General features: G+C 45.5%; 3 protein-coding genes across 3 annotated transcripts in view; 2 read left to right on the top strand and 1 right to left on the bottom strand.

Moving 5' to 3' along the window:
• Positions 1-4,207, bottom strand: part of kcnq5a (potassium voltage-gated channel, KQT-like subfamily, member 5a) — a 101,857-nt gene extending 97,650 nt beyond the window's left edge. Inside the window, 1 exon segment of the mRNA XM_040138929.1 lies at positions 3,043-4,207. Within this exon segment, the coding sequence (XP_039994863.1) occupies positions 3,043-3,383 (341 nt within the window). The 5' untranslated portion in view covers positions 3,384-4,207.
• Positions 4,208-5,674: 1,467 nt separating this feature from the next.
• cnrip1b (cannabinoid receptor interacting protein 1b) lies at positions 5,675-11,908 on the top strand. The gene is made up of 3 exons (XM_040138926.1): positions 5,675-6,002; positions 7,644-7,788; positions 10,093-11,908. The coding sequence occupies exons 1-3, from the start codon at positions 5,824-5,826 to the stop codon at positions 10,255-10,257; spliced, it is 489 nt and encodes a 162-aa protein (XP_039994860.1). The 5' UTR covers positions 5,675-5,823; the 3' UTR covers positions 10,258-11,908.
• A 1,313-nt stretch (positions 11,909-13,221) lies between these two features.
• Positions 13,222-26,304, top strand: part of ppp3r1a (protein phosphatase 3, regulatory subunit B, alpha a) — a 33,107-nt gene continuing 20,024 nt past the window's right edge. Inside the window, exon 1 of the mRNA XM_040138748.1 lies at positions 13,222-13,499. Within this exon, the coding sequence (XP_039994682.1) occupies positions 13,497-13,499 (3 nt within the window). The 5' untranslated portion in view covers positions 13,222-13,496. The remainder of the gene's footprint in view (positions 13,500-26,304) is intronic.

Raw genomic sequence — 26,304 nt, 5'->3', positions numbered from 1 at the left:
AATCCTGCTCTCGAAACAGAGTACTTCAGAACCCCTTTTGTTTTTAGTATAAGTCAATTATCCTCTACAAGCTAAAAACATACGTGATTACTAATGCAGACTACTTAGACACTATTACAGCAGTCCCCTTAGACACTGAAATAGTACCTTGGCTAAATCGTCTTTTTGGTCTAATTCAGCAGATTGCTTTTGGTATAATGATATATGAGATGTGAAGGTCTTAACACATAAAACATACAAAGGAATACACGTAAAAAATATGCACGGTTGTGACGCATTCGCTAAGGTAAAATCTGACCACAGACAGGCAGACCGACCAACCCCCTTCCAAAGTACTCAAAACCGCCTCTGTGGTAGTTCCCGCTACAGTGGGCGTCTCCGGGACCACATTTTGCCGTAATGAGACACACACACACACACACACACACACACACACAAGGTGAAAACAGTACGAGTCCCGCTGTTGGCCCTGCGGCTGGTAAATATGTATGTACATTAAACTGCACTGAAATACTGCTATGTGTACAGAAGACACAAGCACATCTATGATTTCCGTCCGAATCTTTAAAATGACTTTGTGCATCAGAGCGAAGAAAAACAGACTCCGGTTTCTGTCAATTTGTCTTCGGAGTGAAATTATTTTTGCTAATCTCTCTGAACTTCCTCTCTCTCTGTTAAACAATTTGTTTAAGTGAGACTTTCATACAATTTCATATGTGCAGCTGATGCAAACTACCAAGTGTGGGAGGCTGCGGTTGTGAGCAGATGTAACGACTTGACCCCTGCAACCTCGGCTGTCCCGCGTGAGCAAATAAAGCGTCAACATCCGGCTTCGCAGCCCCTCCTCTGACAGCTCCACTTCCTCCTTCTCACAGCGCTCTTCCCCCAACACTACATACACAATGTATACAATGTCTAATGTATATGTAGTGTAGAAACCGTAAATGCAGACAGACAGTTTTTTGTTGTTAGAAAAACGAAAGTGTGTGTTCTGTCGGAGTTACCGCAGCTGTGTTAATGCAGAGTCTGTTCTTCTATGAAACACCAATTCCCCATGTAATAATCTGCCAAGTGTTCATATAACTAAATGTAATTATAAAAACAAAGACACTAAACATTCTGAGTCTGACTGCTTTTTCCTCTGTATCATCCGCCGCACAGGATATGATGCGTTTGGCATTGCCATGTGTTTTAAATAAACAGAAAAAAGAAATTAGTTTGACTGTGGCATCGACTACTGCCACGGCCGACCAGACGCAGTCGAGAGCGGCACTTACAGAAACCCAAACTCAGTCGAGTCGCAATGTTTGCCTACACTGTTTGACTGACAGGTTCTCTCTCGGACGCGCAGCACAGACACAGCACAGCGAAGGGCGCGAAACATAAAGGAACCATGCAGATTACCAGTCTACACACACCATCAAGCAACTATCTCTATAGATAAGACCACCACCAAAGATAACAACTGTTGTGGATGAATACAGAGTACAGTAAGTGTGTGTGTGTGTGTGTGTGTGTGTGTGTGTGTGTGTGTGTGTGTGTGTGATGTTGACAACAAACCCTTTTAGTTTGGACAGATACGAACCAGGAAAGCTCAGCCTGAATGTTAGAATCAATCTTAAAACTAGTTGAGTGAAACTGTATGAACAGAGAGGAAGCTTGATGTTTTGTTTTTTTTTTTCCCAAAAGGAGAATTAAAATCTGAATTTTTGGCCATAGGAGCTATTTTGCACCAAAAAAAAAAAAAAAAAAAAAAAAAAAAAAAGCTGTGGTCAGCTTGTTTTAAATTTAATGACTGAAACTTATCCGCTTTAAAAAGTCGCCCCAGGTCTTTTCTCAGAGACGCTCTCTGACCAAACCAGTGTAACATAAAGATTGGAGCGAGATGTGCTATTTTTTATAATTACTCTACGTACAGTTCTGTTTTTTAAATTACGTGTACAATTACACATACAGACAGGCTGACAAGTGGAAAAACCTGAAAAATGAGTGGAGATGCAGGATGACAACGCCCCAATCCATAGGGCAGGAGGGGGTCACCGAACGGTTGGATGAGTATTACAATGACTTGAATCATACGCTACAGCCTCCGCAGTCACCACATCTCAACCCAGATGAGCAACTATGGGGCATTTTGGACCGATGTGTTAGACAGCGCCCTCGTCCACCATCATCAAGACCCCAAACGAGGGAATATCTTTTGGAAAAATGGTGTTCAACCCTTCAGTAGAGCTCCGGAGACTTGTAGGGTGCAATGAAGCGGTTCTGGCAGCCCGTGGTGGCCCAACACCTTAGTTTATGTTGGTTTTTCCTTTAATTTGTCACCTGTCTATCGAAGTTTCAAAATACCTTCTCATGCCATCACACACACACACGCACCTGTAGCCCATATTTAAAGTCGGTTAACTGTAACGTTCAGGTTCTGTCTCTCCAGTGTTTTCTGCACACTGTGTCCGGGGCGACAGGTGATCACATCCAAAGGAAATCCTGTGCTGACACGCGGTGACATACGGTGAATGAAATCGGGTCAATAATGGTCACTGCCCGCACATCTTTACCACCAACTTGATAAAAAAAACTAGGAAAAGCAAAGGGAAACCAAGTCAGAAAGTGTTTGTGTTGTGTTTCTGTGCGTCTGTGTTTATATGTCTGTATGCAAGATGGATGAGGGGCAGATGGAATTGCTTCTGTTAGACAACAGGAAAAAATGTAAGTGAATGTTTTTACAGAATATTCACTTTTTCCTCAGCAGCCCTGTTCAACTTGCATCACTTTGATACCATGATGTGTGTGTGTGTGTGTGTGTGTGCGTGCGCGCACCATGACCCCAGCTGGTCATTACCGTGAGAACAACAGTCGATATCAACTAAACGCGGTTATATTTTCACAAAGCTGTGTTCCATCACTGCTCGAATCAAATGTTTATTGTTAACGCTTTCTTTGAAAAGTGCGAAAAATGAAGAGGGAAAAAAGAAAAAGAATTTGAGTGGCTGGCACGGGCTAAATCTCGGCTATATCGTGAATAAATGTGTAAGCACTCACACAAAGGCGTGGTAGACGAACGCCCATTCCCTCGGTCTCTCCAACACGTTGTAGAGGTAATTCTGGAGCCGCCGGTACCGCGCGTTCCTGCGGCCGCTCTGGGCGCTGTAGGTCAGCGGCTTCCCCAGCAGGCTGAGCCGGGCGCCCTGCTTCCTCTCCGCTCCCGCCGCACCTGCCGCGGCGGGCGACAGGAGACCGTCGCCGACTCGCGCCGCGCTATTCATCGCCACCCGGCCGGACTCCACATCTCTCAGAGCGTAGTCCTGCGCCCGGCGTCCCGCCGAGGTCTTGAGCCAGAGCCCCGTGCCGCCGCTCTCGTCGCCGGTGTGACTTCGCGGCATGGCATCACCAGCGCAGGCGTGGAGTGCGCTGGGAGACCGGCAGACACTCACATGTAGCCAAGTGCTCTTGCGCCAGGGGTTGCTCGGCTACTTTTATTTGAACCGTACACTGAATAAAAGAAAAGCAGAGGGTGAAGAGTTAAATGTCTAATCTGCTCTCATCTTGTCCCCCCGTGGCCGTTTAAGCTGGTCCACAGTCTGGTTTGGACACATTGGCCATCTGCGCAAGGCTGGAGAAGAGTTGGGTTATGAAGGAGTGGATCCATCCAGACATTTGGCGGGGGGAGGGCGCTCTCCCACCCTCCCACACGCTCCCTCTTCCCAAACTCGCTCGCCGTCTCGCCTCTCGCTGTCAAAGTGCGCGGAGCCTGCCGGTGCTCTTCCGAACGACGGTCCTCCTTTACGCATCGGACGGAGAAGGGCACGGCACTGCCCCCGCCGCCGAAAACCGCTGGACCTGGTGGGCGATCCGCACGTGACCTCCGATTTGAATAATAAATGTCAACTGAAGAAACGTCAAAAGACAGAAATGCACCGATGACGCAGGTTTTACGCAGGCGAGTAAAGTGCCCGATGACAACACGGTCAACGTGATTGTTTTGGTCCATTAATTAGACAATATCCGGGCCGACACGCCGCACTAAGCTCTTCTTCACAGAAATAAAGTCTCCTCTTCTTCTTGGAAGGGGACAGGGAGTAGCTTGTATAGATGAAAACACCGGGGAAACTGGTTTTGGGACTGTGTGCCTAGCCTAGATTTCAGTAGCCCGTCGCATTTGCCAAACTAAAACTTCATCAATACATTGGTGGTGGTGGTGGTGGTGGTGGTGGGGGGGGGCTGAACATCGCTTCGAGATGAGTTCACGTTCAGGAGAATCAGACTTTCGCAGTGAACCACGGCGGGGCTCGGTGGCAGCGGAGACGGCGCGGTCTGCTCGGTCTCAGACCACGTCCGCCCGGAACCAAACACGCTTTCTGATTATGCGGCTAACAGCTGCGTCACTCTCCTACCTACTGACCGACCACGTGACCCGGGGACCCTACCTTTTCTCCTCTTTTCTTTTTTTTCTTTTTCTTTTTTCCCCTTTTCTTTTCTGTTTACTTTTTTTTTTTTTGTGGTTTGGCCACGTCTTTCCAGCCGGTTACTACCAAAGCAATTTGCCCAATTTGCACACGTATGCGTGTCCATTCGAGCGCCGCGGTTTACGGCGAAGCGCATATAGAAAGAGCGTGACTGGGATTTTTTCCTCCGTTTCTTTGAACGATTGCTTTCGCCACAGGACAGAGAAGCGGGCAGGGGGCAGAGGGCAGGGGGCAAGGGGCAGAGGGCAGAGCGGGCCACAGCCCTCAGTGGTGCTGTTATTCCGTCGGGCTCAAATCCCGTCTTTGCTAATCAACACGCTGAAGCTGAAGAATGGTTAAGAGAGACACTCGACTCCATTCCTCCCACCGTCCCCGCTCGTTTCCCTCAGCTGAGACGGCTTCTTGCAGTGAACTGTACTTTTGTGCGGATTTCGGCTTTTCCCACTTTACATTTCAACCATCCCGAGCTCGTGGTGATGTCAGCAATTTTTACGCCATCATGAGCAGTTTTCCCCTTGTTTTTTTTTTTTTTGAAATGCCAGCACATCACTGTCCTACTGTCCTGAACGTAGCCGGGCTTCCTCCTGCTGCTGCTGCTGCGATCAAAGCCTGGCCTCTAGTGGTCAAACGTTGGAATCGCACACCAGCCCCACGCGTGGGAGCTTCGGGGGGAAAATCCTCAACAGTTGGTTTTGTGTATCCGAATTCACCCCCCCCCCCCACACCCCCTCCCACCCCCCACCCACCCACCTGTGGTGGACCCCGACTCGAATGCTCCATATAACATACATTTCCATATGCTAATCATGTGTAATGTGGTTTTGCTTTATTTTCACCCCGTTGTCTCTTTCTTGTAAGTATGGGTTGTGTTTTTTTTATTCATTTATTTTCATGGGAGGCTAATTATCGGGGTTGTTCTTATTGCCTCTCCGGCCGCCGCTGCCGTCGAATATACCTGAGCCCCAGATAGGATCAATTACAGTAATCCGCGGACTCGTAATTGGCAGGATTTGTTGCACCGCAAAGAGCCACGACCACGTTTGACGGTGGGCGGGTGGGAAGAGTTAGGGGCCAGTGTGGTGCGAGGGAGCGAGAGATTTCAGACTGAGATAGAAAGAGGGAGAGAGAGAGAGAGAGAGAGAGAGCATTGGTTGGGATTAACCCTGTGCTGCAGGTTGGACGGGATTACAGTGCGCGGCGCGGCGCCATTCCCTGCCCTGCGCGCTCGGCTATGGGCTGCTCCGCGCCGAATTTCCCCGCCTGCCTCATCTGAGAGACGCCTGGGACCTATAGCCCACACCCGGCAAAAATCCCGCTCATCCCGCCGAGACACGGGCCCCGCTCGCTGTATGGGAACATGGCCGACGTTCCGCAGATCGTCAAAATCGGGATTTCCTTGAAGATGCTCCCCAACAACACCGCGGTGTACTTCAAATCCGACGGCGCCCGGTTCGGACAGACCCGGACCATCAAGCTGCTGACCGGGTCCAAGTACAGAATCGAGGTGGTCGTCAAGCCCGGAGCGGTCGAGGCCACGTAGGTAGCTCTTTCGACTTTTCCTCTCAGGCGTGAGTTAGCCTGACCCGGTCATTACCCAAGCGAGCCGCTGCAGGAAACCCATTCACTATTGAACCTATTAAATAATTGTTCAAATGAACCACGCAAATGTCACGGCCAGCTCGTCGTATCGCCACGACTTGCTCCGGAAGAAATGCCACGAAGATCAATTAATTTACTGATGCGCGCCACATATATTTCCAATGGGGGGGCGTTCCTGGAATATGGAGATGATCCATATGGGAAGGCGAAAGGACATCTCCCAGCCTTCCAGACAAATAGTGGAGATTTTCTCGTCCAAACGTGGCCTCGCTGACAGAAAACCCGCAGATTATTGCCCCCGCAACATTCCTTTGGGAACGGTGCGGGATTATAGCGTCGTCGCGGCGCGGGTACGAGATCATCTGGCGTTTTCCTGAGTCGTTTTGCTCGAATGTACTTCGTTTTCAAAAGCGAACTACACCGCGCGACGAGGGCCCTCGTCTGCTTTACGTACAGAACGTCCGCTGTGGGTTTCCGGCATTTTTTTTTCTTTTCTTTCTCTCAACAACACAGAGAGCGATCACATTTCTCGACGGTTAATTAAAAACAAAAAACAACCGAGGACGAGGCTCGTTCCTCTCACGCACCGGGAGCGGTGACCCTAACGGGTTTGCCGGGGCACGGGCAAACGCGGATTGTGAAGGCCGCATTCAGGTGCGGTAGGAACATGCAGCACGCTAAGTGGGAAAACACGATAGGAGAGTTGAGATTTTCTCGATCAACAGGCTGCAGAGAAAACGAAACGTGACTTACAAACACCTTTCACACATTTTGTAACATTAGTATTTTCTCTCTCTCTCACACACACACACACACACAAATACACACACATATGTATATCTTGCACTGCTTTGTGTTGTTATTTCTGGCCAAACGCCCCGATGCCCGCTCGAGCGCTCAACAATGTCCTATTCCTAAATTTAGCGCTGGAAAGTAGGATTTTACGAGGAGCACCTTAAGGCAGCATAAACCCCAACTGGCCGCATGTCAAATCCAACACGGATTAGGACGGTAGCGTTCGTGCTCTGGGCGGACGCCCCCCCCCCCGTGATTTGCCCACGCTTCGCCGTTACGCGACGAGAGTTGTCGTTGTACTTCCATCTCCAAAAAGGGGGGACTGGTGCTGGATATCGACCTGTGATGGTGTGAAACGTGCCTGAACGAAGAGGCGAATTAAAAAAAAAAAATGAATTGAAAAAATAGGTCACACATGCCGTGATGCACGGGGGGTGTTGAACTGAGGTCGGGGCAGGCTCGTGAGACACAGCTGTTAGACCTCTATCACTAGGTGATTTGTCAACATGAAATCCTGGCTCCATCACTGAGTATGAAGCTCAGAGTTTATCTATAGCAGGATCCATGGTTTTTTAATTTTAATGATTTTATTGGCCTCTCTATCACAAATTCAATTATTGGGTTTATGATCTATTAATTAGTGCTTTGTCTTACGAGCTGGTGGGATGTGTTATGTGGTGATTATCCGTCTTCTGCTGTGCCAACGCTCACATGAACCTCCTAAGTCTGAGACAGTTTACCGATGAACCCCCTTTGGCGTTGTGTACCCTCCCCCCCGTGCAGGTCAATGAGTGTGGGCGGGGTGACCTTCCCCCTGGAGAAGCAGTCCAAAGACCCACAGTCAGTGGTCTACACCGGCCAGTACGACACAGAGGGGGTGGCACACACCAAGAGTGGGGAGAGGCAACCAGTTCAAATCAGCATACAGGTACGGATTTCTTACTGTGCGCGGGACAGGAACCTAACTTTGATCCTGGCGGCAGGGACGGGAGAAGTTCGACATTCAAAAGTTGTTTTATAGCCAGGAAGTGAAAAATTCAGTGTGTTGATATAAAGAAAAAAAAAATTCAGTGTGTTGATAGCCTCTCTTTTTCCACTGTTTTTAACAATGATTTTTTTTTCCTGTGCCTGGTCCCAACTAAGGTTAGATGTGATTCTATCTGTTTTTATTCTATTCTCTTATTATATATATATATATATATATATATTCTAATCAAACCCAGTTACTCTCTGGTTTCTCTGGGTGAATCGAGGTTAGTGGAGGATGAAGATTTTTTTCCCCTGTTTTACTTTTAATGGAACAAAGTTAAAGAAGAAAACAAACGCACGAAAACTCGAACAAAAACCGGGACATTATAGACAATACGACCGGGCTTTTCCATGTTATAACGAGAGGTTGGAAACAACAAATCCAGCTTGGCTCCAACTTGGTTTCATTTATTTCCACACAGCTAAATGACAAGTCTGATTATATTCTAAATGTGGATTATTTGCAACAAATCCCATGAAAAGACCAAAACCAACAATAAATCTAACAACGATCCTACTAACATGTACTATTTGTGTGTCCATTAACTTATTCCTTTGCACCATAGAGCTCGGTTGTTGTCCAAAAGCTATTAAAAACACATCAGTGAGCAACACTGTTACACCTGGTGCCAGGATGAAAATAGTCCCATACAAATACACCATTTAGTCCTGATTCAGAAATGTTTGCTAGAAACTACAACAAACAGGGAAATTATTTTGCCTTTTTAAAAAAAAAAAATCAAAGTATATATTTCAGACCCATTTTTAAATATTTACGACTTGAGTAGGAACAAATGGCCCACAGGCCGGGTGGGAAAGTCAAAGCATTGAGAAACAAGCTCACAGTGTTAGTTTTGGTCTTTTCCTTGAATTTGTAGACAATTAGAAAAATACAGAACATTTCCTGCCTTATCCTTTAATCATCAAGTGATCACTTTAGTTGCTTCACACCTTCCATGACAGTGTCTCATCATGTTCTGATACATGTTCTAAACATAATCCCTATGTTAAAGGCTGAACGGCGGTCTCCCCATATGTCCTGGTGTCACTATGGTTACGCCTCTGCCAGCCATGAGGGTTTCCACATCCTGATAGTTACGGGTGTTTTCCGCGGTTACAGTTATGCTGGAGTAACGATGGTGTTTTCATGGATGGGATGGGTGACAGGTCCTCCAGGTGTTAGAGCTTGTAATCAATATAACCTGATTAGGGCGGCAGCCACTGATCATTTTCATCATCGGTTTAATATAATTATTTCCCATGGTGATGTCTTCAAATGTCTTGTTTTGTGTGACCAACGGTCCAAATATATTGAATGTACTATCCTAGACTAAGACTAGGAAAACCAAAAAATATTAACATTTGAGGAACCATTTTTGCTTAAAAAATGAACTGAATGAGTAATCAATTATTGATATTGCGTTTAAAAGATTAGGTCATTAACCATGTAACAGGCACCTTAATTAACAGTGGACTGGGCATTGTGGTTCTTACAAGGTGACTCTGATGTAGCACACATGCAACGCACACCACCAACCGGCCACATGAATTGTGCCAACATTCACACATCCACCACAAAATCAGTCCCTGGTGCTCAGCGCGCAAATCTTATCAGCCTGCAGCACAACGGGGACGCTCGGGGGGGAAGCAGCTGTTGCCGTTCCTGACATGGCAATGGAAGTAGAGGCATCTGACGTAAATGTTCAAGTAATGTTTAAGCCGCTAACATTCTGAGCAGGTTCTTTGCGTCCTGTGGGGAGAAAGAGATTCAGACGATGTTACAAAAATTCTTTCAAATATAATTTCATTTGGTTTGGGCATGTTTCTATGCTACCCATCTGTCCATGTCACACTCTGGGGCCTCTGGGATGATATGATATGTGTGTGTGTGTGTGTGTGTGTGTGTGTGTGCGTGTGCGAGCATGTGTGTGTGGGTGTGTGTTTGCATATATCCATATGTCCAGTCAGTACACTTCTTCTTCATTTCACTGCCACATAATTACACACATGATGGTATAGTGTGTCTCTTCATCTGCGTAAGTTTCTTATGAGTGTGTGTGTGTGTGTGTGTGTGTGTATTCCCATCTGCTCGCTCTGTACGTTTCATCGTCAGTTCGTCAAACCAGGTCATCTACAAGATGTTGTCAAACTCTGTGTGCGTCTTTGCGGACGTGTTTCATCCTTGCACGTGCTTCTCCTCCAGTTCACAGAGGTGGGGACGTTTGAGACCGTGTGGCAGGTGAAGTACTACAACTACAACAAGAGGGACCACTGCCAGTGGGGGAACAGCTTCAACAGCATCGAGTATGAGTGCAAACCCAACGACACGCGCACACTCATGTGGGTCAACAAGGAGATGTTCGTCTGACTGAGGAACGGCCTGAGAGATTCACTGTGTGCTCTGCAAAAAAACACAAGGCGTGACACGTCTAAGGCGTGACACGCCTGAATGTCAGCTTGACATGATGAAATTAAGACCTATTCTTCTTCAGACAAAGTTTTCTCTTTCTTTCTGTCGCTAAAATGGGGTGTGTATCTGTCTTTCCGCTCCTTATCTGCTCTCACTCCGCTCCACTTAAGAGTTTTTTTCTTCTTCCCGTCACCGACAAACATTGGAAAATCTCAAAACTTTTTGCCCGCTTGAAGAAAAGAACACACCCTTCACTTCTTTACGCTGTCAAAAAGTGCATCGGATTTACTGCTAAATCGGATCCTACGGATCAGCTCATATAAAATGTGGTGATGTTGCCAGTCTCTTCACTGTTGTTTTTCTTTGTCTGTGGTGGTTATACAAATGTGTCTAGATTAATGGGGCATTTACTGGGGTTAAAATGAAACATGTAGCACTTCTCAAAAATCTAATCTAACATCAGTTTTTCAATTGTGTGTTGAAAGACTAAGATTAAATGACGTGTGCAGTTCGGTTGTGGTATCTGGTAACCCTCAAGCGTGTTCACACTTATGTGTGCGTACAGTACTGTATGTGTGTGGGTGCATGGGCGCCTGTGTGTTTCGCTATAGTCTGTGTCCGTGTGTGTGTGTGTTTTACGGTCGGTGCTTGTACAGAGGTGTTTGTGTTTGTGTACTTTTGAAGCTATGTGAAGAGTTTTCCTTCCAAAATGACTGTGCAACATTTCCGGAAATCCATGCCAGTTCTCAGAAAGCGACTGCTGCCTGCTGAAAGCAAAGTATAATAAGTCATGCTAACGTTTACCGAAAAATGTTATTACCTCGCAGAATAGAAACAACCTCCCAGCCGAGGCCAGTGTCCTTGAATTAGTGGCATTTTGATTTAACTGGCCCCAAGCAGAATTTGTGTGGGAACCTGCCATTACATCTGCAGCTTGTGCAATTACTTCTACAGTTGTCCTCGGTATTGCACAAGGACAACTGTTTTGTTATCCTTGTGCAATAACGTGCACATGGATAACTAAACAGCGCCACTTTCCGACTATTTTTCCGCTACTTTTAGTTGTCCTTTCACAATGGCACCGCAGTGCACCTCTCCTGCGTCAGCACCTCTACGCCCTGAAAAAAAATCACCCCAAAATCTTAATATCACGCTCAAGTGAACTTGTGCCACTGCCTGCGCCTGTGGGCCCATGGTGTTTTGGAACGAAACTCTCTGTGTAGCTGCGTGTATGTGTATTATTTTCGTGGTACCGGTTTGTGTACAGTGTAATGCGGTAGTGGAAGTAGCAGTTTTGTATTCGGGTGAAGTTGTGCCCTGTGTTTGTTTTTTCTCTACCTCTTCCGAAGGACTTAGCCATGAATATTTGTGTTTATTAAAGAGAAATATTGTATGTGACATATGCAGAACATAAACTTTAAAAAAAAAAAACAATTTCTTGTGGTAAATAATATTTAAAAAGATAGTATTTTTGTACAGTGACCCAATTGAAATGTTTTCATATTATTGTGTTTTGGTAGAAATGACTGTAAAATATTTTCAGTGAAATATTGAATTGGCCTAAGCAAGAAATCAAAGCAACGAAATAATAAAATGAAATGGTGCAATGTAGTGGTGAAATCTCCACGTCATTCTGATGTTTTTGGCAAAGTGTTTGTTTGTTGTTTATAATTTTATTCATAGTAAAAGGGAAAATCTTTTTGTGTGGCAAAAGTGTTCATTTAAATCATTTATTGTAAACTGTTAACGACGTAAAGTGTATTTCAGAAACACAAGTGCTGAAAACTCACGCAAACACTACTGTAAATCCAATATTACAAAGGAAATGGCATAAATGAATCAAGGTCCTATATATGTACGTAGGAGTTCTTTATGGGTGAGTTTTCGAGGCAACAAAGGGAAACTGGTAGAAATACGAGGAGACCGTGCTGAAATGCCGGTGCGTGACGAGCAGCAGAAATATACGGTGTCGCAGGGGGAACTTCCCTCACGCTGACAGGACAGTGAACGCCACATTTTCTGAACAGCGCTCTCAGCTTTGCGCAAACGCAGATTTTGACTCAACGGCCGGTCCCGGTCGGTGATCAAACGTTCTGCAGTCCCGCGACTGCAGAGCCGAGGGGGGAGTGAAGGGATCAATCACCCTGACTGCAAAGATGTAAAACTCTCGCAGGTTTCTGCCCCGCAGGACTGCCAAAAATCCTGAAAATGATTCTGATTTTTTAATATAAAGGTGGGATTCTTGCTCCACTTTACACAACTATTCGGTATACACTACTGCTCCTAGATTTACCGTTACTACCAGCACGGTTACCGCTGGCTGGCGTGACTCGCAGACTCTCAAACGGACACCATGGAGGGACAAAGTTCATTCAAAGCTTCAGCGCCCACTCGTTAGTTACACTACTCCTGCTGTGTCTGCTTCTGGAAAAAAAAATTTTTTTTTTTTTAGTAGTTTCTGCTCCAGTCCGAACCTTTTCTTTAGGAAACGCACGGTTGTTCAGATTCTATTTTCGGCCCCCCCTAAGGTCACTGAGGTCTCGCTATGGCCTCCAATGCTCAGCGTGGATTTTGGTGCCTCTTCCGCGAGGCAAAAAGTCCGCGCTAGGGGCGCCCAGATTTAGTGCTGCGGGGATCGTACGGTGTGAGGCGCGTCCGTCGGGGTCCAGGGCGCACAGACGGGCCACGTGGAGAAGAAGGCCCGGGACTGCAGTGCAGTCGTAACGCCAGCAGGGGGACCACGAGGACAAACCTGCTCGGGAGGCTCGATATATAAATAAGTAAATGTAGCCTGTGGTTCCCGGATGTACAGTACTGCTGCACCCCCCCCCTCTTTCGCTTCTTCTCTCCTCCCCTCCGCCACCGCCTGCTTGTCAAACCGAGCCTCCTCCTCCGCTCTCGCTGTCCCCTCCCAGCGGGTCTCCCTCCCTTTGCCACTGCAGTGAAAGCCTCTGTAAAGGGGGGAGAGAGAGAGAGAGAGAGAGAGCGAGAGACGGAGACTGAGACGAGAGCCTGAAGCTGGGTGTATAGTCAGGCCGAGACCTCACAGAGCACCACAAAACCGTGTGTGTGTGTTTTTTTTTTGTAGGCTACTCTTCGCCACAGCTCGGCGGCCCTACCGACTCCCCCCCCTCCCCTCCCCCGGTCGTACCTCTTTTCCGCTCACAGCGCCTGGATTTCATCATCCGACCTGCAAGATGGTAAGCGGCAACGGCTCCTAATTTCACCCTCCGCCGACTGGTAAACACGCCAGTGGGCAGGCCTGCGCCTTGGTGTGTCGAGTAACGAGGCGTTTTTTGACAGGTTGTTGTTCGCGGCGAGCGCCTCGCTCCGGCTCAGCGGTCGACAGCGCAGGGCTCGGGCGAGAAGGAAACGCTTTTCTCGCCCCGCTCTCTGGCTCCCGGTCGCGCTCCCTGCGCGGTGCCCCGGGGCTGACAGTAGCCTAGAGCCCGTGGCCCAGATATGCCTCATCCCCGCCTCGGCGTAGCCCGCGCTCGTTGTTAGCGACGAGGGCCCCCCCTTGCAAAATTAGTTTTTCGTGACAAAAGTACACGCTTATGAGGCCTGGGGTTTTGCGACTGATTTTGGCACAATTTACACACACACACACACACGCGCGCGCGCGCACACACACGCACGCACGCACACAAACGCACGCACGGGCAGGAAAAATGTAACGTCCGCTCAAATTACGTCCCCGCACTCCCGTTCGCTCTGCGCTGAGCACGTAGCGATATGTATCTCGGGTAGGTTTTCTAGGTAGCATGGCGCCGTGTTGATAGTTGCAACACCGTTTCATTTGAGCCGATAAGCTCCAGTGTCACGGGCCGAAGCTACATTTGTTTTCATTTACAGCGGCTCCGGAGGAAGCGGCCGCAGCATTGGCTCGTTCCGTCCCAACGAATTGGTTAGTCGACCATATATATATATATAAAATATGTGTGTTGCCTAGTAACCGTAAGCCATCCATAGTGACCAATAGGAGTGGACCTGAGCGGGCAGCAGTGTCCAGGACTGGATCCATATTCAACTTAAGGGAGGATCAAAAGCTGACATGTTGTCCGCAACCGTTTGCAGGGGCCAAAATGAAAAGATCTTTATTTGGAACTTTTTAATTTAATTTATTTATTTTTATTATTAGTTTATTTTTTTTTCCCATCAATATAGGCAATGAACTCAAAAACCCAGTATCGGTCCAGCTATAGTGTAGGCAAAAATGTCAGCAGACGGAATGTAGATTTTCCAGAAAATCTCTTTAAAAGATGCGGTTGTTAACATTCATAATTTTCTGACTGGATTGATAACATTCGGGTATTAACTTTATAACAGTAATTGCAGTGAATGTGTGTGCTTTAAATTCGCATTGTTAGGAGCGATGCCAGACCACAGACGGTGAACTAACCTGGGGCCGTTCTAAGAAGCAGGTTTGCTGATATCTGGATATATTTGCTGAGTGAAACCTCAAATCTGGAACACTGAGTGGTGTAAAAAGATCTGGTCTGAAAAAACCAGACAACTTCGTGAACCGGCTTCCTGGAACGGGCCCCCGGTTGGGTAACCGCTACCCACTGTAGCTGTCAGGGGCTCTTGAATTGTTATTCAATGTTATTGTTCTTGAGGTTATATTCTGCATATTATGGTGCATAAAACATGCGTCAGTAAACACAAAGGAACACAAACAGCACGCAAGAGCCAAGAATTAAGAGCCTTAACATCTGTCCATGACACAGCATTAAACCAAAAAACAGTAACAGTGGCCTTTTGACTTTTCAGTAATAAATGCAAATAACCAGAGACTCGTAAGCTAAAAATGCTCAGAACTGTGTTGCATTTTCCCCGCAGCCACATCCGCCCTCTGCCAGAGCGTTGAAAAACAGGGCATGGACGTCCTACAGACAGTGTGCCAACTTACGGCCTGCCTGGGGATGTGCACGATTAGTCGGGTAAACGATTAAACGTTACTACGCTCGCTAGTCGGCACCAGAAATACTAGTCGGTTAGACTAGTTATTAACGTTTCATTAATGTGCAACGCCGGTTAACTCTTGCGTCTAAGATGTTACGCAACCGCCTGCCACTAGAAGGGACTGCATCCCTGACAGATGGAAGCCCCCCCTCTCCCCACGCCGGTGCTCGGATGTTGCAAACCAGCAAGGTGGGAAGCGGGACGGATGGCATCTGGTAAAACCGGCGCGGCTTGGTGGCTTTTTGGTCCAGAAAATGAAAATAAGGTTGTATGTGGGCTGTGTCTGAATAAACTGGAACATAACTGCTCAACTGGAGCAATGCGTACCCACATTTGGCACAGGCATGTAGACTTAACCCGCAAGGAAAGCGGGTCGCCGATGCTAGCACTGCCAACGTTAGCCACACTAGGCAAGTCAATATTACGCTGTTTGCCCCAGTGTCCCCCCCCCCCGACCAGTCGAATAGTTTAAATTTAAATTTCCTGTTAACTGACAGGAAAATTGGTCCTTGGGACCATCCCTAGGGCTGTGTAATGTATTCTCCTCAGCTGCAAAGGGAGGTTGGGGGCAGGGATACACCGTTGCTTAATCGTGTAGCGGAATGATCCGATGCTAAGGGGACCATATGCTGCCTAGCAATCAAGCGCCACCCACATAAGGATCGAGCCATAGCTAATGTAAAAGAGATAAAAGCCCCAGTGAACCACGAGCAGGAGTGATGATCAACACTACGTGAAACCACACTGCACTTCCAACCAGCCCACTCAGTGTGGATTTATTCTCCTCACCGGCCGTTACATTGCTGCTGTCCTCGCCTTGCGCTTGTGCCAGCAGTCACGGGCACAGGCCAGACTCTAGTTAGTTTGTCAGTAAACATCTATTTGTCTGGTATGTCAGCCTCTGTGCCCGGTGAACAGGAGAGTGGAAAGTAACATTCAAATGGCACGTCGAGGGAAACTTGCCTTTGTAATTACCGGTTGGAACAGGAGATATAATGCATGAAAGATTGTCCAGGAGGGCTCAAAAGTTATAAAGGTCAGAAAGGATGTGTACATGCAGTTATGACTGATCATACACATTCTAGACACTGATAGTGATGAAGGAGGAGGTGAAAGGGGGGTTTAAAAAGCTGGTTTGAGTTCGGTATTGGTTGTAGTTTTTTTCTGTTGCTGTTATTTTTCTTTATACCTACTAGGGTGACACCACAACATGCACCACCTGTCGGCAAGAAGCAGAGTCTATGACTGATTGACGTATTTTGGCTGATTTTTATATCACTAGTCACCATCTTCATGTTTCTGCCCGATCAGAAGTCGAGGAATCAAATGTGCGGCATATCATTGACACATAAAACCACATTTTGCACACCGTCAGTGGCAGCAAAGGGACCCGCAAGTGTGGGGCTTCATTCACTGATAGCCCCTGCCCGCAGTGTCTTACGCGGCGTGAAACAGTTCACCTGCAGCGATCTGTTGTGTTCGAGTGTGGAGCTTTAATGTAATCGGCTAATGCTGGTTGGAAGGATGGCGCTGGGATAAAGTTTCCCCAAACTCCAATGCCCTTCATGAAGTAACACAGGAATTTCCAAAAAGTAAAGGTAATGACATTTTGGTATAAAATATATGATTAAAAGATCACAGTTGAAAATACATCGTCATTTTCTTGGTCTTCGACATTAATTTAACATCTTGTAACCGGTAGCCGCTGATTCTGTTGTTCCGGCTGCTGTTGCAACACATTCATTACAAGAGCGGCCTCCGGCACGAGTCCTCATAGCAGTAGTTGTTTTTTGTGCTGGTGTGTGTAGAAGTATTAGTGCTGAAATGATGCATCATTAATTTACTCTATAGAACTCATTAAAGGGATTCATCTAGTCACAGTTCTGAGTAGATGTTGATTCCGGCCTCACAAGTTTGAGGATTTAATGATATTCCTTGCAAACTGAATCAGTGTAAATTCAATATATTAAGGTTTTGACCATTTCTGACAAAAAAAAAAGCCCTTTGGATACCTTATGTTATGTTGAGTGCTGGGAACTACTGATGGGCTTTTTATTTTTGGTTTGTTAAACAAAATTGTTAACTGATGAACTATACAATAAAGGAGAAATGTGTCAGCTGATGACCTTAGCTTGACACCGTCACTGCTGTGCTTTTTCTGCTGAGACCTTCATATGTCACAGCATTAGTCAGTGTGTCCCAGCCCTGGTGACACCAAGATGAATTCCTGTATTGAGGAACAATCCAGTATTGAGCCGTCGGCTAAAAATGAGAATTGGGTGTTCTCATTCTCCCAGCAGTTGGTACATACAGTTTGTCTTTATCGCCGCCTGGTTAATGCATAAGAAGATTTAGGCGTTGTTAGTGTACATTGCATTATGAGGCCTTCAAAACCCTTTGTAGGTAAGCCCAAGACGGGGATAGAAATGGCTGAGAGGATTATCCCTGCCAGAGTTCCTTCAGGCAGCAAAGATTTTGGTAATTATTTTCATATTTGCACTTGACTCCTAAATCTGGTTAAGATCCTTGACACACACACACACACACACACACACACACACACAGAAATACACACACATCCACACAGAAATGCATACATATCCACATAGAGGCAAGGATACATGCGCGTGCACCCAACCGGGCAATGCTACAAAACAAGAATCACAAGAGGTGAGAGATGATGCTTTGAGGAACAAAAGGAAAGCAACTGAATATGCAAAAGAGACAGATGACTTAAAACTTGTAGCGGCTCATTTTCATTCTCGCACATATCCTCAATGGCTTCTCTTCTAGTAATAGAGTAGAAGCTTATAAGTGATATTGTGGAGTCAGCTGGTTATTGGCCTGGGTTTTGCGTGCTGTACAAAGCTACGCTGAAAAATGGAGGGGTGAACTCTATTTAAAGACCAGTCTGACAGCACGGCTCAGCTCTGCCCTCTGCTCTGACTCTGGAGGGTTGAGTATGTTTATCGTATATGGCAAGCTTGATACTTGCAGACACATTTGTGTGGAGGAGGGGAGTGTTGTGATCCCTGAACTTAACCAAGCAAGGAAGCCAAGCAGGGAGAAAAGGCACAACACATAAACGGACTTGAATGCACTCACAAGACACTTTTCACCTCAAAAATAATTTCAGTAACATGCATTGTGTGGAAAAGAAAGCCAAAAAGGGCAAGTTAGACACAAAGATGTGTTCTACGATGGCATATAGTTGTAATTGATTTCCCATGTGCATACACACATACCAGGGGTCTTTTGTCTTTACATGGCCTTGTAGTTTATACAGTCGTTTTGGCCCTTCACAACTTCCCAGAGGGCTAGAAAACAACATCGGCATGCATGTTTTTATCCGACCAACAGTCCAGTACCAAGAGTATTCAGTCAACATAAAGAGAAAAAGTGGCACACCATCACAGCAAGGAGGCTGGAAACAGAAAATGTAAAGTATTTTTTCTTAAATACGACTTAAACAATTGTTTTCAATAAATTCTGTCGATTGACCAGTCATGAAATTTCCAGCACTGCTTTACTTGCTGTAATTCCTCCTGCTGTGGTATCCGTCTCACTTCTTTTTAACATTATCTGCCCACCTCGTTCTGTACCGAATGTGTCAATACAGGTAGCAGCAGTACAGAGTTTTGTAGAGAGACACCGGCTTGCATGCAGTCAATAGACAACAGCATTGCCTCCTCGCCTCCTCCCTCGGTCATGTTTGTTCAGCAGATTTTGTATTCAATTCAAATATTTTTTAAGTCAAGTACAGTAAACATTCAGATTTGCATTGGTACAAAGGGGTATTGGAATTGTGTTATAGAACACATCAATATGCCTAGTACTAGGAGAACTGGATCTTGGATACCCTACACGATGAGACTATAAATACATACATTAATTTTTTAGAATCTAGCAAGTCATCGCTCCATTCAAACATGTTGTAGGATGCACTTACTGCACTCAGAGGGTACCACAATGTTTAAATTTCTAAATTATGTGCAATATGTTTTGACATAATTTCACTGGGGTTTGGTCTTAACCCCAGTGAAAGATTTCAGGATTCCAATAAGTGTGCAAATGTGCAGTGGCCTAAAAGTTGGCAAACCAGACTTTTTATCAAAAGTTTGCCTGTTCAGTCAACACATTTGGACAGAGAAGTGAATAAGCAGTGCTTGCCTGCTGCCTAATGCCACTTCTGTGCCCTCGACTAAAGCACTAAACCCCCCGGCTGCAGATAAGGCAGGTTCTACGTGTGCATTTGTGTAACTACTGTATGTGAGAGTAGAGGAGGGCGTTGGTGAAAAAGAGCATTTGGGCTCAGCAAACCTGCAGTGGATAAATAAACGTTAAACGAGAAATCTCAGGTTTTACAGACAGTTTTTACTTTTGTTAAGGAAGTCAAGGTAGGATGCCCTATGTCATTAATGAACATGACTGAGTGTGCGTGGTAGTGCAAACAACAACAATAATGTACCTCCTGTATGGGAATGAAATTGTGATGTAGGAGTATTTGTACAATGCAGTATTTGTAGATGTGAAGCAGGGTGTAATAACTTTCTGAAGAGCCAAGAGTAGCTATTGCATAGCAGGTGATACTGGTCTGCTATTTTTGATGGCATGGGAAAAGATACTGCTCCTGTGTTTGGGAGTTTTCGTATACCGGGTTCTATATCGCTTGCTGGAGGCGAGGAGTTGAAAAAAGTTGTCTCCAGGGTGTGAGGAATCTTTAAATATTTTTTTCACTGCCAGTTTCCTGGTTTGTGAGGAGTACACATCCTGAAGGGTGGGCATGGAAGAACCAGTGGTTTTTTTTTTTTTTCCGCTGTCCTTACTGTTCGCTGCAGTCTGTTCGTATCCTGTATCCTGTCAGACCACATTGGGTGTGCACAGGACGTGTTTGATGACTGCGGTGTACAACTGGCTCCAAGTTGCAACAGGCTCGTCGTCCTCTTGGATATGTCCGATGACTAGTGTTTTCTGCGAACTTAGGGACTTCCCCCAGCCTCACCTGCTGTTTCCTGCCTGTCAGGAAGCTGGTGATCCACTGACAGATGGCGGGGGGATACATTGAACTGGGAAAGTTTAGAGGAGAGGATTTCTGGAAGGATGGTGCTGAAAGCCAAGCTGAAGTCCACAAACAGGATTTTTGCACATGTCACTGCGTAGTCAAGGTGTGGCAGGAAAATAGTGCAGTCCCATCTTGGCTGCGTCATCCACTGACCTGTTTGCCCGGTGGGCAAACTGCAGGAAGTCCAACAGGTGTCCTGTCACAGTTTTCAGGTGGGCCAACACCAGTTGTTCGAAGGACTTTATGGCCACAGATGTTTGCTCACAGGCCTGTAGCCCTTCAGTGCTGTGATGGAGGGTTTCTTGAGGACTGGGATGATGGTGGAGCATTTGAGGTAGGAGGGGACTTCACACAGCTACAGGAATCTGTTGAAGATCTGTGTGAAGATTGAAGCCAGTTGGTCAGTACAGGCTTTAAGACAGGAGGGGGAGACACCATCTGGACCCGGTGCTTTCCTGGTTTTCGGTCTCTGGAATAGCTGGCTCACATCCTCGAAAACAGAATGGGGGGGGGGCATTGTTGTCCCAGCATTAAGCCGGCAGCGGAGGTAGTCTCAGAGCCAAATTGATGTCTGTCTAAAAGGGAGAGCCGGCATGGCGGTACAGATGCCAACGCTGTTGTTACATGTAACGCCTCTGATTCCAGGATGCCGAGATGCTATCTAAAAAACGCATACTGGGGCGGCATTATGCTGGCTTTGTTTGGTTCAGTGTAAACAAGCAAAGCTGGCATAATGAGGGGTCTTCTTAACAGCAATATAGTGGGATCTCTGTTTATAACAGGCTTTCGTCTGTCTGTGAACCATGGCTTGTTATTGTTGTATGTGCAGAAGGTCTTGGTTGGCACACACATCCTCACACAAACTGATGTAAGATGTCACAGTGTCAGTCAGTTCGTCCAGGTTGCCACTTGCAGCTTCAGAACTCCAATCGGTGCAGTAAAAACAGTCTAGCAGTTCCTGTTTTGTCTCGCCGGTCCATTTCTTCACTGTTTTGACCACAGGCTTTGCAGATTTTAGTTTCTGCCTGTAGGTTGGAATAAGATGAACCAAGCAGTGATCAGAGTGCCCCAAAGCTGCCCAGGGAACTGAGCAATATGCATCTTTAAGAATTGTGTAGCAGTGGTCCAGTGTGTTATTGTCTCTGGTGGGACAATTAATATGCTGTCTGTACTTTGATAGTTCACGGTTTATTTTGATCTGTTGAAGTCCCCAAGGATCATGAAAAGCCGTATGTTTTTGTTGTTGAGTTGGATGTAAACATCAATCAGGATGAGGGAGTAAAAGTCACATGGTGGAAAGAAATGGCTTGCAACTTGTGAACATTGTCTCCAAGTTTGGTCTGTAGTATTTACATAGCGCTGTGACATCTGTACAGCAACCTTTGTTGATGTAAAAACCAGCAGGCTCCATTATGTGATCCGCCCGGTGTAGATGGAAGCCCAGCAGATGTAACCCATTGTCCGGGATGGAGTCACTGAGCCAGGTTTCAGTGAAACAAAGGGCAGCAGAAAGTACAAAGTCCTTGTTCATTCCGTTGAGAAGAAGCAGCTCATCCATTTTGTTGGGCAAGGAGTGGAGATTCGCCAGGTGAATCTCTGGGAATACAGTTTGAAGTCCCTGCTGTCGGAGTTTCAATAGCGCACCAGCGCGCTTCCCCCGGTTGCGTCTCCTCCATGTCCCACAGAGAGCTGCTGTTCCTCTGACCGAGATCTCCAAAAAACTTTTCAGGTTTGTGTAAACTGGTGAAAAACTATCTGGAGTGAACTGCCTGATGTTAAGCAGTTCTTCTCTAGTGGAAGTAATCAGGTTTGAGTAACTGGACAAAGTGAACAAACAAAAACAAAGAAAGTACTAGAGAGTACTGTACCTAGGCACCATCTTGGCCATCTTAGTCTGCGGCCCCATGTAACATACTTCCTAGTCTTTCATGTTATGACTGGGTTCTGCAGGTCTATAATTAGCTGGGTTTTTGGGTCAGCTGTAGTGTTGCTGTTGAACCAGCGACGATGCCAGACTCTTCATTATGCAAAATGTGTTTTGTGTGCTAAGGCCTAATTGATTCTGAATGATCCATGCATTATTGATGAACCAACACGAGTCTTTCTCTCTGTCTTTTTGCCTCTTTTCCTCTCTGTGTATGCAAGATGCCTTTTCACTTTATGCATTTCTTTTTCTATTTCCTTTTTATAAGCATCCCATCTGGTATCCTCCATTAGCATCTACATAAAGGGGCAGATCAACAAGAGCTGCATGAAGGTCTTTATTATAGAAGACATGATGAGAGTTACTCCTGACCCCATGTTAGCTAAACAAGTGAACTAAGGGCAGGTCTTAGTGAGTAAACCTGTAATCCTTAACACCAAATCTGCTTTGCTGTAAGTCTCTTTTATCTCCGGGGACCCTACAGCTAGCACTTAAACGGCAGTAGACATCATGGATGTTGTTGAGAGTACGCACACCCAACGCTCATTTACCCACAATTTTGTTTAGGTATTTATTCATTTAACTTTGTAAGTTAAGATAAATTTATCATGATATTTCATCAATAGGTAACGCTATGTCATTACTGAAAACAAATATTTTAAAATGGTTGTTTGTCATAGTTCTTTGAACAGTGACTGGCACATTTTCTTCTTTTAAATCCACTGCCTCCTTTAAATGTTATTTTATTCTACATTTATCTTTGGGCGTGGGTGTTGTAGCTCTATTGTTTCTTAAATCTGTTGTTTAGCAGTTGATTTATTTTGAATATATAAAGGAATTGACTCCAAGGCATCCCCAGCCTTCACAGATTACGTAAGGGTGTTATCTGTTAATTACTTTTGCTGCATTAGGCACTAACAGCCAACATCTTCGTGGTTGTTTTATTTGTAAAGCCATTCATCTCATTCCTTTAAAAAAAAAAAAAATAATAATAGTTCTTTTGGGAAAATACATTTTCGTGAGTAACAACAACCAGTTCATGGTTTGTCTTTTATAGTCAATATTGTTTTATAGTTAATCTTGTTGACTCATCCCACGATTAGCTCGCGTTGAATTTTGCTAAAACTGACAGATTGACTAGTCAATGACAGAAAACATACTTGCTTTCCCCTCAGCACTACTTGGTGAGGTCCGCCCTGCCATAGCATCCCCTAGTCTTACAGTAGATGCAACACTTTGGAGACACTTGCATGTTTTGCACTTGGATCTGTTTCATCTGGTCAGACATTCTTTAAGGAATTCTTTGCTTGTTGTGTGACATGTCAAATTGCATTGCTACAGCTGCATGCATATTTTGGATTGGTTGCCATATAGCAGTTATGAAACCTCAATAACTGACCATATAGAGCTATACTTGGTGTAGTTTGATTTAACTGATGTACATTATTTGTCCTTTGTCTGTTTTGCTTTAAAAAAAACACTTTCAATCAAACTCTTCCCAATTTGTTTGCTGATCATGACAACAATTTAAAGTAGAGGACTCCTTTCCTTTTCTCCATTTCTAGATGTGTGACATATTTTCTGACAGCTGGAGCCGAGGTGCGGCCTGGACTTGTGCCGTTACCTACTATTTCTGCATGACCTATTTGTGACCACCAGAGAAGATAAATCAAAGCCTTTAAGCACAGTGAAGTGCAATCAAGTATGCTGCCCATGTAGCATTGAAATTGCAGTTCATCAAAACTGTGCCATGAATGAGATACCTGTGTTTTTTTGACTTATTGTTTTTAAACTATTGCTTCACTAAAAGTCACTATGGACCCTAAATGGACTAGAAGTAAAACAAAGCAACAAATTATTTTTCTTGACTCCAGACTGAAGGGACCAAAATAAAGCTGTGAACAACAACAAGAAGTCTCATATAGCATGGTGAGGGGGCATTCAGAGCCTGTCCTTGAACTTGCGGTCACTGGTTAGGGGCCTTGAATTCAAAATCCTGCTGAAGTGTCATTTAGCAAGTCACTCTACCTACAGCTCTCGCAGTGCTGCTCTGTAGCGGTGCCAGCTCTGTGTAGGAGCCAGCTCTGTGTAGGGCGGCAAACAAAAGGATTTTTTTCCTACAGGGATCAATAAAATATCACATTGTCACTATTACCCACCGAGCCACGCAGGCAATGGGAAACCCAACCCCAGTAATGGTGGAGTCATGTGCTGTGCATTGAACTACACTGGAATTCAATCTCTTAAAATGGCAGTGCCAAACCTCTGTCAAGTTGTTTTTCCATAGAGGAACACCATGTATATATCAGCCTCAGATCACTGCACTAGTGGCTGACCCTACTCTCCTGATAGCGTGTCAAATGCTAAGTCGCTCTCCTGGCTAATCCCATGTCACCTCTTTCTCCTCTCTGCTCTTAAAATACCACAACAAGGTAAGTCTGCTGTTGAACAGTAGCACAACGGTGAGCCAGTACATTACATAACTGGCACTTCTAGTCAGTTCAGTGTGTATATTGTATCTGCGTGTCACTCTGAGCAAGAGTAGCACATATCTTCTGCAAGGCATTGGTGATATTCTTTGGGTGTGATTACTTCTCTATTTATTGCATTCACACTGGTAAACAAGCAAACCAGTCAAAAGTCACTGAGCTCCTCACCTTCTCTGGTTTTCATGCTATTTGCAAGTACTTGAAGAAGGATTTGTAATAAGAGTATAATCTCAGGCTGTAGCATGACCTCAGTTCTGCTTGTCAGGTTTCAAAATCCATCTCTGTATCCACAAAATCAAAAATGTTATGATTTGTTGTAGTTTGTTTAGGTTACATTTTCAACTTACCTTAATTTCTCCAGTTTGTTTATGTGATGAATGAGACTTGCTATTTATTTATTTATTTATTTATGTTAGCATTCTCAGTGTGGCTGTTTTTGTACGGTCTAAGTCCAAATGCCACTGTTTTTGCCCAGGAGTAAAGCAGACTTTAAAAGTTGGAAATAAACATCTCCAAGCTTTCATGGAAGGAATGTTCCTTTTTATCAGACTTTTGTGGTAGTTGATGGACCAACACAGACTCAAATTCCCTACTTCTCTGTTGTCTTTAAAGCAACTGTGTGCACATTTTGTAGATTACTTACTTTGGCTAGCGGTAGCATAAATCAAGGCACAGCATTGCTTGCACCAATATGAAAGATGCTACTCTCACATAAAAAATTCCACACAACGGGGCTTAAGTTTCTCGATGAGCATCTGCAGTTAGTAATGGTATCATGGACACTGTATGTTGTCCATCTCCGGACAAGCACACACTTGGCTACAGGAAGCTTAAACTGAGCTGCCAGTTCGCATGTCCAGTTTGCCAAGTACAGTCTCGGTTTGGCATTCCTTGATGGAGCTGCGGGACAATTCTGGTCGATTGCTTGCTGGCCAGGGGCATCGCTCAGTCTCAGCTGTAGGATCCCCGTTCCGTCACCCCCACCTCACAGGCCCCCATGTGAGTGTTCAGCCTCACCCTGCCAGCGATCAGGCTCAGGCTCAGTGGACAGCACTGCAGTGCTGGATGGGAGGGGATGCGGATGTGACTGGTGAACACGAGCCAGTACCGCACACGCGCGTGCACACACACACAAACACACACAAACACACCACCATGCACTTTCTCGCAATGGTATGGCTCATTTAAAGAGCCTTTGCGTTATGCGGGAAGATTTGATGCTGTGCAAGATGCATGACTTGGAACTTGAAAGAGGCAGCACATGTAAATAAGAAACAGCCTCAAGAAGTTTGAGTTAAACAGTCTTTTGAAGTGTTCACAGAAATGTTTTAAGTGGCTTGTATTTGTGTGTGCAGTCGGCTGTTACCTCTTCATCCATGACAAAGATTTTTGCCCAAACCTCAGTAAATAGTACAGCATTTGTGTGAGGGCTGCAAAAAGTATCTGTGGGTAATTGTTTTTCACAAAATTTGCATTTGTGTATCCATACATGAATTGATGCCTCTGTTGGGTGGCGTTGCAGTGCTGGACGTTTGCACGTGGGCTGTCTGAGGAATTCACTACCA

Source organism: Xiphias gladius, chromosome 11 (assembly GCF_016859285.1).
Source record: "Xiphias gladius isolate SHS-SW01 ecotype Sanya breed wild chromosome 11, ASM1685928v1, whole genome shotgun sequence".
In the NCBI taxonomy this organism is placed as follows: domain Eukaryota; kingdom Metazoa; phylum Chordata; class Actinopteri; order Istiophoriformes; family Xiphiidae; genus Xiphias; species Xiphias gladius.
Note: the sequence above shows the minus strand (reverse complement) of the source record. Positions and strands in the feature narration are given on the sequence as shown.

Excerpts from the sequence above, each read along its gene's own strand:
- cnrip1b (XM_040138926.1), top strand. The coding sequence starts at position 5,824 with ATGGCCGACGTTCCGCAGATCGTCAAAATCGGGATTTCCTTGAAGATG. Across the intron at positions 6,003-7,643 it reads CCCGGAGCGGTCGAGGCCAC|GTCAATGAGTGTGGGCGGGG; the intron begins GTAGGTAGCTCT and ends CCCCCCGTGCAG. Across the intron at positions 7,789-10,092 it reads CAGTTCAAATCAGCATACAG|TTCACAGAGGTGGGGACGTT; the intron begins GTACGGATTTCT and ends CTTCTCCTCCAG.